We start from the raw sequence: 17500 nt of genomic DNA, 5'->3' as shown, positions 1-17500 counted from the left end.
TATCAGTCCCAATCAAGTCTAAGTCCCAGTCTCAGTAATAGTACCTGCCTTAGTCCCAGTATCAGTCAAAGGCTCAGTCCCAGTCTGATTCTTAGACTTAGTCCCACTTCTGGGCTCAGTCTGAGTCTCAGTCCCAGCAATGAGAAATCCCAGTTCCAGCCGTCGTCCCTCCCCCTACAGACACAGCCAATCAAGCCAATCCCTCTTGACGTGTCATTAACTTCCCTTCTTCCTCTCCAGCTGTTCCACTCCCTTAAAGACGGCTACGGGACGGTCAGCTCCGCCGGACTCTCGCTGCTGGACTCCGGGAGGCCGGGTCTGCCGTCGTGGCGGCCGGACGGAGGCTCCCACGCCTGTCCGGCGTCCTGTTTCGTTTTCCACGTCAGCTTCGCGGCGCTGCGCCTGCTCCTGCTGTGGCTGCTGATCTCGGCGCTACTGAGGAACTACCGGCGGGTCCGGGCGGAGCTGTACAGGCCGGCGGTGGACCTCCAGGACTACGAGATGGTGGAGCTGTTCCTGCGCCGCCTCAAGATGTGGATCGGCCTGAGCCGCACCAAAGAGGTAACCACGACGCGGTTACCATATATGGTAAAATACCTCGCGAGCGTACGCTAGTAACGACGCTGCCTTTGTGTTCTCACCCAGTTCCGCCACAAGGTGCGTTTCGAGGGCATGGAGCTCCCGCCGTCCAGGTCCTCGTCCACCAGCGACTGCAAGTCTCTCTGCCTGCCCCCTCTTGATGCCCCCGAGCCGCCCCCGAGCCCCGACAGCGTGGACGGAGGCTCCGAGGCCTCCTGGCACCCCACGTCCGGCAGCCCGTGCGGCCTGGCCGAGGCTCCCGGGCTCAGCCTGGGCCTCAGCTTGAGTCTCGGGGTGGTACCGGGGGGTCCGGTGTGGAAGGAGCGCCCGGAGACCGATGCCACCCTGCGCAGGGTCTTGCCGGCCTTTGACGCCTTGCTGCTCCAGCTGGACAGGGTGAATCAGGCTACAGAAGAGCTGTACCACACCGAGTGCCGCCTGGAGACGGTCGGGAGCCTCAAAGAAGGACTCCGGGATGGCGGTCAGGGCGCCGAAGGTCAGAGAAGACGCAAGGGGTCGCATAGACGGCGCCACAAAGGGGACAAGGCCAAGAAGGACGTTGGCGCCCCGGAATCTCCAAAGAAAGAAGAAGGTTCTGACGTGTGCCCTCCAAAAATAGACAGTGTGGACCACACGAGCCCTCAAGAGGACTCGCAAAGTCCTCGGGGTGCCAACGTGGGTCCTCCGAAAGCACAAGCGGATCTGGACAGGAAGGAGCGCAGGGCGGATCTACGCCCCATCAGGGTAGAAGAAAGTGCCGTGAAGATGAAAGCAAGTGCCAGCGTGGCGGAAGCAGGTCCTTGTAGACCCTCCAAAGGACCCCGCAAGGCTCTCTCCAAAAGGAAGAAGGTCGACCCGAGCCCCGGGACCGTCGACCAACCGGCGCCCCCTCCGACGTCGGCTCCCTCCCGCGGTACCTCGACTCCCTGTTCGGCGACGGCGACCCCGGTGCCCGTCCCTCGCCCCCTGGACTGGGGTCCGCCCGGGAACGCGGCGGACCTGCCGTCCAGCCTTTTCAATCACCCGGCGCACACCGCCACCATGCCCACGCGCAAACGCAAGCACAAGCACGCCCCCATGAGGAACAAGATCCACCCCAACACCGACCGGCCCGTCTCGGGACACTGCAAGCCAGAGGGGCGCTAGGGGTTCCGCGTCGGCGCGGTCGGAAGGGGTCCGGGCCACGCGGGTCCGGGCCACGCTTGCTCTTCCCCGGAATTCCAAAAGCGGGCAGGAGGAGACCTTACAAATAATACAGGGGGATCATTTGGGAGGGGTACAGGAAGGGGTACGAGTCAGAGGGGGGTATTAGGGGTGTAGGTTTGGGTAACTGCTGGTTTTGTTGCCAGACCCTCCAGAGTCGACAGTAAGGTGCCGGTCACCACTTCCCTTCCCTTTCATTTACTACGGATGACCTCAGCAGACCCCTCGACCCTGGTGGTCAGTCGGGTTGCTTTGACCAGAGCACGGCTTGTGCTGTCTTGGTTGGCAGGAAGTGACAGGGTGAGATGGTATTATCGGCCGTCCGGCGGTATGTCCGGCGGTATGTCCGGCGGTATGTATTATATTGGTCACATGATTTGTTTTTTTGATGTATCAAAGAAGGAAGCTTTTGGTAGATGAAGAAATCACACACACACACACACACACACACACACACACACACACACTCGCAGGTACTTATGCTCCATATGGACAAAACTATTGGGCTTCCAGCAGTTTAGGGAAGGCCCCAGCGCACAAAGCAAGCTCAGTTTAAAGGAACTCCGGAACATCGACGTCAGCGCCCAGTCATACAAACGTCTTTCTCAGTCCCAGTATAAGTCCCAGTCCTAATATCAGTCCCAGTCTTAGTCTGTCCCAGTACCATTCACAGGCTCAGTCCCATTTTTAAGCACAGTCTGAGTCTTAGTCCCAGTCTTAGTCTCAGTCCACTCCCAGTCCTAGTCCCAGTCTCAACCCCGGTCTTAGGCCAAGTATCAGGCTCAGTCCCAATTTTAGTCTTAGTCCTGTCTCAATCTTAGTCCCAGTATCAGTCTCTGTCCTGGTATCAGCCTCAGACTCAGTCCCAGTCTGATTCTTAGACTCAGTCTAATTTCCAGTCTTAGTCCCAGTATCAGTCTGATTGTCTTAGGCTCAGTCCCAGTATTAGTCCCAGTCTTAAGCGCAGTCTGAGTCTTAGTCTCAGTCCACTCCCAGTCCTAGTCCCAGTCTCAGCCCCGGTCTTAGGCCAAGTATCAGGCTCAGTCCCAGTTTTAGTCTTAGTCCTGTCTCAATCTTAGTTCCAGTATCAGTCTCTGTCCCGGTATCAGCCTCAGACTCAGTCCCAGTCTGATTCTTAGACTCAGTCTAATTTCCATTCTTAGTCCCAGTATCAGTCTGATTGTCTTAGGCTCAGTCCCAGTATTAGTCCCAGTCTCAATCTAAGTCTCAATTTCAATATTATTCCCAGCATCAGTCAGTCTTAGTTCCAGTCCTAGTCTCAGTCCCAGTATCATTCACAAGCTCAGTCCCAGTCTTATTCCCAGTCTTAAGCGCAGTCTGAGTCTCAGTCCCAGTCCACTCCCAGTCCTAGTCCCAGTCTCAGCCCTGGTCTTAGGCCAAGTATCAGGCTCAGTCCCAGTTTTAGTCTTAGTCCTGTCTCAATCTTAGTCCCAGTATCAGTCTCTGTCCCGGTATCAGCCTCAGACTCAGTCCCAGTCTGATTCTTAGACTCAGTCTAATTTCCAGTCTTAGTCCCAGTATCAGTCTGATTCTGTCTTAGGCTCAGTCCCAGTATTAGTCCCAGTCTCAATCTAAGTCTCAATTTCAATATTATTCCCAGCATCAGTCAGTCTTAGTTCCAGTCCTAGTCTCAGTCCCAGTATCATTCACAAGCTCAGTCCCAGTCTTATTCCCAGTCTAAAGCGCAGTCTGAGTCTCAGTCCCAGTCCACTCCCAGTCCTAGTCCCAGTCTCAGCCCCGGTCTTAGGCCAAGTATCAGGCTCAGTCCCAGTATTAGTCCCAGTCTCAATCTAAGTCTCAATTTCAATATTATTCCCAGCATCAGTCAGTCTTAGTTCCAGTCCTAGTCTCAGTCCCAGTTTGAGTCTTAATCTCAGTCTAAGTGTCAGTTTCAGTCTAAGTTTCGGTCCGAGTCTCAGTCCCAGTCTCAGGCTCTGTCTCATTCCCAGTCCAAATCCTAGACTCAGTCCCAGTCTTGGTCTGTAAATCCTGCAAAGCTGATATTTAAACACAAACTTACTACCAGTACGGTAAGTCTGGAACCCGGTGGTTAAGTGAAGGGCGTCGGCATAAGAGAGTGACCAAAGACATACAAGATACAGTGATAAAATAGACGCCTGATGAGTGTCGGCTAACACCAGTCCAAGATCCTCACGCGAGCAGAACGAGGACACACGTCTGGAGAAGCGATACTGCGGCCGCGCGTTCTTCCTTCACGTGATGATTAGCATGAACGTAAAACGCGGTTGTTGTTGTTGTTATATTTAAAGCACTTTGATTTGTATAATTGCTTAACAGCGTGAATGTTATTTGGAATAAGCTTAGTATGAAACGCAGTAAGAGCTAGCATAAAGATCATTACTCCGCCGCGTATAGATTAGCCGATTCTTTGCTATTCATTTATTTTGAGTAAAAAATAAATAAACAAATAAAATAAATAAAGTCATTTTTTACCTCGCACTTTATGGTAACGTACGGCTTGTGTGCTGCGCTATATTTAATAACACGTATACGCCTAGTGTTTACCGCGGCGATGCTCAGGGACCCTTTCGCTACAAGAACCCGCTAGCGCTCGTCCTCTGTACATATCGGTCCGTCCTAGTGTAAATAATCCCGTCCGCTCGGCTAACCTGCACTGAACGTTTTATTCTCGGATTTTCACTTCATTAAACGTTAGATTTTTTAGCTAAATGACACGATGCTAATTTGATCCGACGACGCTATTCATGCTTTTTTGAGGAATTTACGGCGGGTTTTGGTTTATTTTGTTCGTGAGTGGACGATTTTCGGTTCAGAAGTGCCAAAGTCAGTTTGTATGCTATAACGTGTAATATGTTTTGTTTTTTTATGCTAACTAGCTATGTGTGCGGTTGTACTAGTTTGTAGCACTTGGCCTTAAATGCTTTTGCACTCGACAAAGTCGAATAAAGAGTTTGACAGCTAATCTGAGTCCTGGTGTCCTTCATAACGTTATAGCGACTTGTGCTAGCATAAACGTTTATGTTCGTTAGCTCTTGCTTTTAAACCAGTACTTGATGGTTGTGCTATCAACCCACCGGACGCCTGCACGGATACGCCATCGTCTGTGTTTCTGGCGGGGGGTGGGGGGTGGAGGGGGGGTGTTTACACTGTATTTAGGTTGTATTTAGACTGTATTTAAGTTGTACTTAGGTTGTATTTGTGTTGTATTTAGGTTGTATTTGTGTGGTATTCACACTGTATTTAGATTGTATTTAGGCTGTATTTAGGTTGTATTTAGGCTGTATTTGTGTGGTATTTAGGTTGTATTTAGGCTGTATTTATGTTGTATTTGTGTGGTATTTAGGTTGTATTTAGGTTGTATTTATGTTGTATTTGTGTGGTATTTAGGTTGTATTTGTGTTGTATTTAGGCTGTATTTATGTTGTATTTGTGTTGTATTTAGGCTGTATTTATGTTGTATTTGTGTTGTATTTAGGCTGTATTTATGTTGTATTTGTGTGGTATTTAGGCTGTATTTGTGTGGTATTTAGGTTGTATTTAGGTTGTTTTTAGGCTGTATTCATGTTGGATTTAGGCTGTATTTAGCCTGTATTTAAATTGTATTTGTGTGGTATTTAAGATGTATTTAGGCTGTATTTAGGTTGTATTTAGACTGTATTTAGGGTTAGGCTGTATTTAGGTTGTATTTGTGTGGTATTTAGGCTGTATTTAGAGTTAGGCTGTATTTAGGTTGTATTTGTGTGGTATTTAGGTTGTATTTGTGTGGTATTTAGACTATGTTGTATTTGTGTGGTATTTAGACAGTGTTTAGGTTGTATTTAGGTTGCATTTAGGCTGTATTTGTGTGGTATTTAGGCTGTGTTTATGCTTTATTCAGGTTGTATTTGTGTGGTATTTAGGTTGTATTTAGGTTGCATTTAGGCTGTATTTGTGTGGTATTTAGACAGTGTTTAGGTTGTGTTTAGGTTGTATTTAGGTTGCATTTAGGCTGTATTTGTGTGGTATTTAGGCTGTGTTTGTGTTGTAGTTAAGCTGTCTTGTCAATAACAACATGATAAACACAGGAGTCAGTAAACACACACAAACAAACACCTCATTTCAGGAGTGATTTAGTGTTTATTCGTACTTCAGTCAGCACATAAATATTTATTTCATGAAGTCTCTCTGTATACACGTCACATATTACGCCGGCCTTGGAGCTCAAGGGCCCAACAGTGGCTGAATGGCAGAGCCAGGATTTGAACCCATGACCTTCCAGTTGGCTCTGCCCACCAGACCACTACAATGTGAGCAAAAAATACAAGCGATGTTTCGACACTGGGGTTAAAAATCATCTAAATATCATTTCATATAAATCCTCCGATCTGAGAACTAATGATTTTAAAGTGTGTGTGTGTGCGTGCGTGTGTGTGTGTGTGTGTGTGTGTGCACATGAAGAATAATACTGTTAATAAAGCCACCTTCCTGCAGGTAAATAAATACAAATGTTAGGACTGAACGATAGATCAGAGAACTCCGTCTGTTCCTCCCTCCAGCTAAACGAAGTCGGTGAAATCGTCCACGGTGGAGACCAGTCGCTTCCTCTGACCGGAGTCGCTGCCGGGGCCCGAGCCCGGCGCCTGATGGGCGGCTTTGTTCTGCATGCCGCCGTGACTCTGAGTGAGAGAGATTCCGGGAGTGGGGCGAGACTGGATCTCCTCCTGAGCCTGCCAACGTGAGGACAGAGGTCAATTATAACAGTCATAAACGCTGTAAAGTCATAAACGTAAAGTCATAAACTCTGTAAAGTCATAAACGCTCTGCTACATTCAGTCGTTATCACACAATCGTTAACAAACAAGCCTAAATACCACAAAATACAGCCAAAATACAACCTAAATACAGCCTAAATACCACACAAATACAACCTAAATACAACCTAAATACAGTCTAAATACCACACCAATACAACCTAAATAGTCTAAATACCACACCAATACAGCCTAAATACCACACAAATACAACCTAAATACCACACAAATACAACCTAAATACCACACAAATACAACCTAAATACAACCTAAATACCACACAAATACAACCTAAATACCACACAAATACAACCTAAATACCACACCAATACAGCCTAAATACAGTCTAAATACCACACAAATACAACCTAAATACCACACAAATACAACCTAAATACCACACAAATACAACCTAAATACAGCCTAAATACCACACAAATACAACCTAAATACAACCTAAATACAGTCTAAATACCACACCAATACAACCTAAATAGTCTAAATACCACACCAATACAGCCTAAATACAGTCTAAATACCACACCAATACAGCCTAAATACAGTCTAAATACCACACAAATACAACCTAAATACCACACAAATACAACCTAAATACAACCTAAATACCACACAAATACAACCTAAATACCACACAAATACAACCTAAATACCACACAAATACAACCTAAATACAACCTAAATACCACACAACTACAACCTAAATACCACACAAATACAACCTAAATACCACACAAATACAACCTAAATACAACCTAAATACCACACAAATACAACCTAAATACCACACAAATACAACCTAAATACCACACAAATACAACCTAAATACAACCTAAATACCACACAAATACAACCTAAATACAACCTAAATACCACACCAATACAACCTAAATAGTCTAAATACCACACCAATACAGCCTAAATACAGTCTAAATACCACACAAATACAACCTAAATACAACCTAAATACCACACAAATACAACCTAAATAACACACAAATACAACCTAAATACAACCTAAATACCACACAAATACAACCTAAATACCACACAAATACAACCTAAATACAGCCTAAATACAACCTAAACAGTCTAAATACCACACCAATACAGCCTAAATAGTCTAAATACCACACAAATACAAACTAAATAGTGTAAATACAGCCTAAATACAGTCTAAATACCACACAAATACAAACTAAATAGTGTAAATACAGCCTAAATACCACACAAATACAGCCTAAATACCGCCTAAATACCACACATACAGTCTAAATACCACCTAAATACCACACCAATACAACCTAATTACAGTCTAAATACCACACAAATACATCCTAAAGTGTAAATGCAGCCTAAATACAGTCTAAATACCACACAAATATAACCTAAATACAGCCTAAATACAACCTAAATACCACTTAAATACAGCCTAAATGTCACACAAATACAACCTAATTACAACCTAAATACAGCAAGACAACACGAATACAGCCTAAATACAACCTAAATACAGTGTAAACACAGCCTTAACAGCTACAAGACTATACAAATACAACCCAACTACAGCCCAAATATCACACATATACAACCTAAATACAGTCTAACTACAAAGTGAATTATGGGTAACCTGTCACCACCCGTCCTGTCATGAATGGATAAACACTAAACGGACTGGTAATTGGTGACTGGGGTTGTTGACTGGTGACTGGTGATGGGTGAATAATGATTGGTGATTGGTGACTGGTAATTGGTGACTGGTAATTGGTGACTGGTGATGGGTGAGGTGCTCCGTACCCGAATCCTGATCCTCTTGATGTGCCTGAGCCGGGCGAGCCACTTGGAGGCGTAGGCGTCAGACGGGTTGGCTCTGTACTGGTGCACCAACGAGGCCATCTTAAAACCAGAGGGAAACAAAAGCCCTCGTTATTCCTCTCCAGGGAAGAGTCACGGGGAGAAAAGCATTATGGGTAGGACCAGACTTACGTTAGCGTGTAGCGCCATCTGTCTGACTAGCAGCGGGAGGTTCTGGTCGGACACGATCTTCGCTACTGTGGTATCAACCAGCCCTTCCAGATCTGGCCAACAGGGGGCGAGAAGGCAGGACGTTATAAACAACACACACACACATACACATACACACACACACACACACACACACACACACACACACTCATGTAGATGTTACTGACCTCTGCGGCACTGCAGCGTGACCAGGTTACTCTCATAGTCCAGCGGCTTTATCAGCACCTCCACAAAGTTAAACTGACCCTAAACACACACACACATTTTTATGACTGTATATGTTCAAACCCCACTGCAGAGTTTCAGATTGCATTGCTAGGCACAGCGGCTGACCGTGTTAAGTGACAATGGATTTCCGAAGTACGTGGCTGTATTTATTACCCTACCATGACGGTTTCTCAGGCAGCACTGTCTAAGGGTAGTTTACAGACTTTGTTTTGCTTTATATGGACTCAGATTCCTTTAAACACCACAAAAATACAACCTAAATACAGCCTAAATACAACCAAAATAGTCTAAATAGAACACAAATACAGCCTAAATACAGTCTAAATACAACCAAAATACAGACTAAATACAGACTAAATACAGTCTAAATAGAACACAAATACAGCCTAAATACAGTCTAAATACAACCAAAATACAGACTAAATACAGACTAAATACAGTCTAAATAGAACACAAATACAGCCTAAATACAGTCTAAATACAACCAAAATACAGACTAAATACAGACTAAATAGAACACAAATACAGCCTAAATACAACCAAAATACAGCCTAAATACAACCAAAATACAGCATAAATACAGTCTAAATAGTCTACATACTACACAAATACAACCAAAATACAGCCTAAATACAACCAAAATACAGCATAAATACAGTCTAAATACAGTCTAGATACTACACAAATACAACCTAAATACAGCGTAAATACAACCTAATTAGTCTAAATACCACATAAATACATCCTAAATAGTCTAAATACAGCACAAATACAACCTAAATTCAACCAAAATACAGCCTAAATAGTCTAAATACAACACAAATACAACCTAAATAGTCTAAATACAACACAAATCCAACCTAAATACAGTCTAAATACCACACAAATACAACCTAATTAGTCTAAATACCAGTCTAAATACCATATAAATAGTCTAAATACAACCTAGTCTAAATACCACACAAATACAACCTAAATACAATCTAAATACAACAAAAATACCACACAAATACAACCTAAATACAGCCAAAATACAACCTAAATACAGCCTAAATACCACACAAATACAACCTAAATACAGCCTAAATACCACACAAATACAACCTAAATACAACCTAAATACCACACAAATACAACCTAAATACAGCCAAAATACAACCTAAATACCACACAAATACAACCTAAATACAGCCAAAATACAACCTAAATACCACACAAATACAACCTAAATACAGCCAAAATACAACCTAAATACCACACAAATACAACCTAAATACCACACAAATACAACCTAAATACCACACAAATACAACATAATTACAGCGTAAATACAACCTAAATACAACCTAAATACAACCTAAATACCACACAAATACAACCTAAATACCACACAAATACAACATAATTACAGCGTAAATACAACCTAAATACAACCTAAATACCACACAAATACAACCTAAATACCACACAAATACAACCTAAATACCACACAAATACAACCTAAATACCACACAAATACAACATAATTACAGCGTAAATACAACCTAAATACAACCTAAATACCACAATTACAGCATAAATACAACCTAAATACTGCGTCGTGTGTTGTACCTTGATGGTACCGAGTTTGTACTCCTCCCCGGAGTCGTTGTACACCACCACCACGAAGTCGTTCCCGATGTGCCGCTTCTTGTTGCAGCAGCTCTTGTCGCTCTCGCGGTTGGGCATCAGGGTGGCGATGTGGAAAATAGCTGAAAGAGGCAAGTTTATTTGTATAGCACCTTTCATACACAGTGGCAATTCAAAGTGCTTTACATAAGGAAAAATTAAAAGCATTAAAACATTCCTGAGATCTAGAACCTCAGAAAGACTTCTTGCAAACATTTAGTTACAATTAAGACAACATGAAATTCAAACAAGAGAGATAAAAATTAAGAACATGAAAAATTAAAAGAAAATATTGTAAAATATACCCTACAATTTGGGAAATACGAAATTCAAACAAGAGAGATAAGCAATTAAAACATGAAAACTAAAAGAAAATATAGTAAAATATACACTACAATTTAGAAGAGCATGAAAAACTAAAAGAAATATGGTAAAATGAGGGTAATGGCAAAAATTTCGAGCTCAATCATAGGCACAAGAAAAAAGAAAAGTTTTTAACCTGGATTTAAAGATTTCTACATTTGAGGAACATCTAATATCTCCTGGCAGTCTGTTCCAGTTATACGCAGCCCAACAGCTACATGCTGCTTCACCATGTTTAGTTTGGACTCTGGGCTCAACTAGCTGACCTGAGTCCATGGATCTAAGAGATCTACTGGGTTTATATTCTCTAAACATTTCTGAGATGTATTCTGGGCTGAACCCATTCAGTGATTTATAGACCAGTAGCAGCACTTTAAATTCTATTCTGTAACTAACCGGAAGCCAGTGTAGAGATGTTAGAACTGGAGTGATGTGCTCAGTTCTCTTCGTCTTAGTTAAAACTCTAGCAGCAGCGTTCTGAATGAGCTGGAACTGTTTAATGGTCTTTTTGGGAAGTCCAGTTAAGAGACCATTACAATAGTCCACCCTACTGGAGATAAAAGCATGGATCAGCTTCTCTAGGTCTTGTTGGCACACTAGACCCTTGATTTTGGCTATATTTCTAAGATGGTAGAAGGCTGTTTTGGTGATGGTTTTTATATGGCTGGTGAATGTGAGATCTGAGTCTATTAGAACGCCAAGATTTCGGACTTGGTCTTTGGTTTTTAGAGCCCAGGAACTGAGGTGCTCACTGACACTGGTCCTCTTTTCTTTGCTGCCAAACACGACAATCTCTGTTTTGTCCTTATTTAACTGTAAAAAATTCTGGCTCATCCAGTTATTGATGTCCTCCAGACACTGACACAGTGAATCTATTGGGCTGTAATCATCTGGTGAGAGAGCCAGATATATCTGTGTGTCATCTGCATAACTATGGTAATCAATGTTGTTAGCCTGTAGCATTTGGCCTAATGGCAGCATATAAAGATTGAACAGGAGAGGTCCGAGAACTGATCCCTGGGGAAGATTTGAGACCGGCCTGTAGTTGTTTAACACAGACGCATCCAGAGTTCTCTTTTTTAGGAGTGGCTTAATGGCAGCTGTTTTCAGTGACTTTGGGAAAACGCCTGATTCTAGTGAGCCATTAACTATTTGTGGCAAATCAGTTTTTACAGAGTTAAAAATAGTTTTAAAAAATTCAGATGGCAGCATGTCGAGACAACATGTCGATGATTTAAGATGCTGAACTGTTTTCTCCAGAGTTTTTTGGTCTATTGTATTAAATTGTGACATAATAGTCATGTTATTTTAAGAGAGAGAACGAAATGAAGGGCCTCGCTCCAGGGGGCTGGAACCAGCGACCTTCCGATTACTAGTCCGGTACTTAAACCCACACACACACCTTGCATGATGTCGTCGTGCCAGCAGTAGGTGAACTCGCCGTCGTCGGTGTAGCGCCCGTGGTCCAGGCCCCCCAGGAAGATCTGGTCCGGGTCGCAGTCCTTCAGGTGGATGAGCTTCCCCAGCCCGGTGAGGAAGCGGGCGTAGCGGTTCGAGCCGTACTCGTTGGACAGGATCGCCACCTCGTTGTTCGCCTGCGTGAACGTGACAGTTAAACCCTCGCCCGTTTGAACGTGACCGGGGCCGCAGACCCCCGAATCTTACCTGCCCGGGTCCCACGAACACCACGCCGATCTTATGGGTGTCGTACGGCGGCATCTGATCCAGCACCTTCACCGCCCGGTCGATCAGCTGCCGGAGGAGAGGAGACCGTTAACGTCGTACAGTAAGTACCGAGTATGAGCGTACGTGGGCGTGGCGTGGCGCTCACCTCAGATTTGGGCAGCAGGAGGGGTTTGTTGGCCTCGTTCCCGAAAAAGGGCGAGTGGTAGAGCTGCAGGAACACGAAGCTGGAGGAACAAACACAAATCGGAGAAGCTCAGAACTCACCTCACCAGAGTTTACAGTACACGTCTGTGGGAATTTGTGCCCATTCATGTGGCTTTTTCTTCTCAGGTCTTTATAGAGCTTATTCAAGCATCAGATAGTCAGATGGACAGACATATAGACAGACAGATAGACATAATAACAGAGATAGACAGACAAACAGATAGCGAGATAGACAGGCAGACATACAGGTAGACAGACAGATATATAGACATAATAACAGATAGACAGACAGATATATACAAATAGACAGACAGACACACTAGATACAGATAAATAGACAGACAGATAGATTGACAGACATACAGGCAGACAAAGACAGATAGACAGACAGACATAATAACAGAGAGACAGACAATAACAGATAGACAGACAGGTAGACAGACATAAAAATATATAGATAAGACAGACAGACAGACAGACAGACAGACAGATTGATAAGACAGACAGATAGACAGACATATGTAGACAGACAGACATATAGACAGACATACAGATATAGATAGATAGACAATACAGATAGACAGACAGACATGTAGACAGAGAAAGATATATAGACAGATAGACAGACATAATAACAGAGACAGACAACAACAGACAGACAGACAGACATAATAACAGATAGACAGACAGGTAGACAGACATAAAAATATATAGATAGAGACAGACAGATAGACAATATAGATAGACAGACAGACATATGTAGACAGAGACATAATAACAGATAAACAGACATATAGAAAGACATACAAATATATAGATAGACAGACAGATGACAGACAGACAGACAATATAGATAGACAGACAGACATGTAGACAGACAGACATAGACAGACATATAGACAGACATACAAATATATAGATAGATAGACAGACGACAGACAGATAGACAATATAGATAGACAGACAGACATGTAGACAGAGACAGATATATAGACAGACAGACATAATAACAGATAGACATAGACAGACATATAGACAGACAGACATAGACAGACATATAGACAGACACAAATATATAGATAGATAGACAGACGACAGACAGATAGACAATATAGATAGACAGACAGACATATGTAGACAGACAGACAGACATAGACAGACAGACAGACAGACATATAGACAGACATACAAATATATAGATAGATAGACAGACATGTAGACAGATAGACAATATAGATAGACAGACATGTAGACAGAGACAGATATATAGACAGACAGACATAATAACAGATACAGACAGATATAAATATACAGATTGATAGACAGACATAATAACAGACAGACAGACAGACATAATAACAGATAGACAGATATATAGATAGACAGACAGACAATATAGAGAAAGACAGACATATGTAGACAGACAGACATAATAACAGAGACAGACAACAACAGACAGACAGACATAATAACAAATAGACAGACATAAAAATATATAGATAGACAGATAGATAGACAGACAGATAGACAGACAGATAGACAATATAGATAGACAGACAGACATGTAGACAGACAGACAGATAGATATATAGACAGACAGACAAAACAGATAGACAGACAGAAATATATAGATAGATAGACGACAGACAGATAGACAATACAGATAGACAGACAGACATGTAGACAGATATATAGACAGACAGACATAATAACAGATAGACATATAGACAGACATACAAATATATAGATAGATAGACAGACGACAGACAGATAGACAATATAGATAGACAGACAGACATATGTAGACAGACAGACACAGACAGACAGACAGACATATAGACAGACATACAAATATATAGATAGATAGACAGACATGTAGACAGATAGACAATATAGATAGACAGACATGTAGACAGAGACAGATATATAGACAGACAGACATAATAACAGATACAGACAGATATAAATATACAGATTGATAGACAGACATAATAACAGAGACAGACATAATAACAGACAGACAGACAGACATAATAACAGATAGACAGATATATAGATAGACAGACAGACAATATAGAGAAAGACAGACATATGTAGACAGACAGACATAATAACAGAGACAGACAACAACAGACAGACAGAATAACAAATAGACAGACATAAAAATATATAGATAGACAGATAGATAGACAGACAGATAGACAGACAGATAGACAGACAGATAGACAATATAGATAGACAGACAGACATGTAGACAGACAGACAGATAGATATAGACAGACATAACAGATAGACAGACATATAGACAGACAGAAATATATAGATTGATAGACAGACAGACAGATAGACAACATAGATATATAGACAGACAGATAGACATAACATATAGACAGACAGACAGATATAAATATATAGATAGACAGACAGATACATAAGTAGACAGACATATAGACATAGACAGACAGCTATGTAGACAGACAGACAGACAGATATAGCCAATCGTGTCTCATCCTGTCCGCTGAGATTGGAACCCAGGACCTCGAGTCCCCCGGTAGCGGCTCGTGTACTTCACCGCTGTGCTTCTCGGGTCGGCGTCTCTTACCTCGGGCTCAGGCCGGAGGTCTTCTCGGCGTGGGAGGCGCCCCTGCGGTTGTGGTAGGAGTCCCGATCCGACTTCCTCTCCCTGCGTGACGAGGGGGCGGAGACGGAGATGGTGTGCCCGCGAGGCCGGTGCCCGTTAGGCGACACGGAGCCCGGCTGGCTGCTCGGGAACTCCAGCTTCATCCTGGACACGGACGTGGACGTGGAGACGGACGTGGACGCGCCGGGACCGAGGCTCTGTGGTCCCGCCGACGCGGCGCTGTCCCCGTCTCTGTCCCCCGGGGGTTCCCTCTCGGCGGGCGCGTCCCCCACCGCCCGGGCGAAGGCCTCCGGGAGGGTCTGGAGCTCCGGGGAGGAGCTGGACTTGTTCAGGGTCTGGGAGTGACCGAAGGGCAGGTCCGGGTCCGGAGCCCCGGGGGTGGACAGAGCCAGGGAGGGCTGGTCGATGGGGATGCCGCCCTCGCTGACCTCCTCCAGAGTGGACTTCTCATCGTCCTGGCTGGACGTGGACGAGGACTGTGGGGAGAACGGTGAGGAATCAGAGGCAGGACAGAGTGTGTGTGCGGGACCGGCCGGCCTGCAGTCCAGATCTTCTACTGAACATGTACAGATCAGGAGGTGAACACGCCCCTGTCCAGACTTATTTTGGAGTGTGTTGCAGGTATGAAATTCTAAATTTGTGTCTATTTACAAAAGTCGATCAGTGAAAACGTATGAAGTGTTTTCTTTGATCTTTCTTTGATTTTTTATTTGATCTCTCTTTAATCTTTTCTTTGATCTTTTTTATATTTTTCTTTTATCTCTTATACATTTTCTTTGATCTCTTTGATTTTTATAATTTCTTTGATATCCATTTGAGCTTTTCTTTAATCTCTCTTTGATCCTTGTTTGATCTCTTTAATATTTGATCTTTTCTTTGATCTTTTCTTTACTCTGCCCTTGATCTTTTCTTTGATCTCTATTTGATATTTTCTTTGATCTGTTTTTGAGCTTTTTTATATTTTCTTTGATCTCTCTTTAATATTTTCTTTAATTTCTTTGATATTTTCTTTAATCTCTATTTTATATATTTTTTATTTTCTCTTTGATCTTTTCTTTGATCTCTATTTTATATTTTCTTTAATCTCTCTTTGAACTTTTCATGACCTTTTTTCTATATTTTTCTTTGATCTCTCTTTTACATTTTCTTAAATAATTCCTTTATCTTTTCTTTGATCTTTTCTTTGATCTCGCTTTGAAATTTTTATATATTTCTCTGATCTCTCTTTTATATTTTCCTTAATCTGTCTTTGATCTTTTCTGTGATCTCTCTTTTTGAACTTTTTTCTTTTCCTTGATCCTCTTTTTGATCTTTTTTCTTTTCTTTGATCCCCTTTTTGAACTTTTTAATTTTCCTTGATCCTCTTTTTGATCTTTTTTTTTTTTCCTTGATCTATCTTTGGGGCGGTCACTTACCCGGCTGAGCGCTGCGCCGGCCGGCTTGAACATGTCGTCGCTGATAAAGATGGGCTCGGACGCGGTGGCCTCCAGCTCCGCCTGGGGCGACTCGGGGTCCGACTCCGGCGCCCTGCCCACGCCCACGAAGCTCTCCTCTGGGACGACCGCCGAGTCTGTGGACAGACGGGGGTTAAAACGTGAAAAGAGGGAAGACCGGAACACAAACACACGCTGTACTTCGGGCGTCCAGATACTTTTGGTTTTGTACAAGGGATGCAGAGTTTTGGTTAGTTGGCGCGGATTCTGATTGGTCGGATCGGTTTGTTTTTATGTCTTCTTCGGCGGCGTGCAGTGTTAACAGCAACACACACACACACACACACACACAGACAGGTGAGATTATACCTGCCCAGGAAATACTCCTGGATATACTCCTGCCAGGCGGGTCGGCTGGGCAGGGCGAGCAGTCGGAGCCCACTGCAGCGACACGTCCGGCAAAAACAGGTCATGTGACATCGAAAGAAAAATAAATGAAATTAAATGGAATAAATCAGCCCCAAAACATTATGGAGACAACAAAGCAAGACAGGAGAGAGAAGAATCCAGAGCGACACCGGAGACACAGACAGGACAGAGAGACGCCGGCTACGACTACGCCGCGGGAACACAGACAGCTAAGGACCGGAGGTCATCGT

General features: G+C 43.4%; 2 protein-coding genes across 5 annotated transcripts in view; one reads left to right on the top strand and one right to left on the bottom strand.

Annotated features, from left to right (window-relative positions):
- pkd1a (polycystic kidney disease 1a) overlaps positions 1 to 1820 on the top strand; it is a 73198-nt gene extending 71378 nt beyond the window's left edge. The window contains exons 46-47 of the mRNA XM_063010939.1: positions 241 to 561; positions 646 to 1820. Coding sequence (XP_062867009.1) covers positions 241 to 561; positions 646 to 1725 — 1401 coding nt within the window. The 3' untranslated portion in view covers positions 1726 to 1820. The remainder of the gene's footprint in view (positions 1 to 240; positions 562 to 645) is intronic.
- Positions 1821 to 5881: 4061 nt separating this feature from the next.
- Positions 5882 to 17500, bottom strand: part of tsc2 (TSC complex subunit 2) — a 48603-nt gene continuing 36984 nt past the window's right edge. For 3 of the 4 annotated variants that reach the window (XM_063009773.1, XM_063009771.1, XM_063009775.1), the window contains 11 exons: positions 17211 to 17282; positions 16824 to 16978; positions 15370 to 15884; positions 12709 to 12787; positions 12543 to 12629; positions 12280 to 12472; positions 10458 to 10597; positions 8786 to 8864; positions 8580 to 8671; positions 8391 to 8489; positions 5882 to 6491 (listed from right to left, as the gene is read on the bottom strand). In XM_063009773.1, the coding sequence (XP_062865843.1) occupies positions 6321 to 6491; positions 8391 to 8489; positions 8580 to 8671; positions 8786 to 8864; positions 10458 to 10597; positions 12280 to 12472; positions 12543 to 12629; positions 12709 to 12787; positions 15370 to 15884; positions 16824 to 16978; positions 17211 to 17282 (1682 nt within the window). In that variant the 3' untranslated portion in view covers positions 5882 to 6320. The remainder of the gene's footprint in view (positions 6492 to 8390; positions 8490 to 8579; positions 8672 to 8785; positions 8865 to 10457; positions 10598 to 12279; positions 12473 to 12542; positions 12630 to 12708; positions 12788 to 15369; positions 15885 to 16823; positions 16979 to 17210; positions 17283 to 17500) is intronic. The other variant, XM_063009774.1, reaches the window with a different exon arrangement.

Source organism: Trichomycterus rosablanca, chromosome 15, assembly GCF_030014385.1.
Source record: "Trichomycterus rosablanca isolate fTriRos1 chromosome 15, fTriRos1.hap1, whole genome shotgun sequence".
Taxonomy (NCBI): Eukaryota; Metazoa; Chordata; class Actinopteri; order Siluriformes; family Trichomycteridae; genus Trichomycterus; species Trichomycterus rosablanca.
The sequence above is the reverse complement of the archived record's forward strand: the minus strand, read 5'-3'. Positions and strand labels throughout refer to the sequence as shown.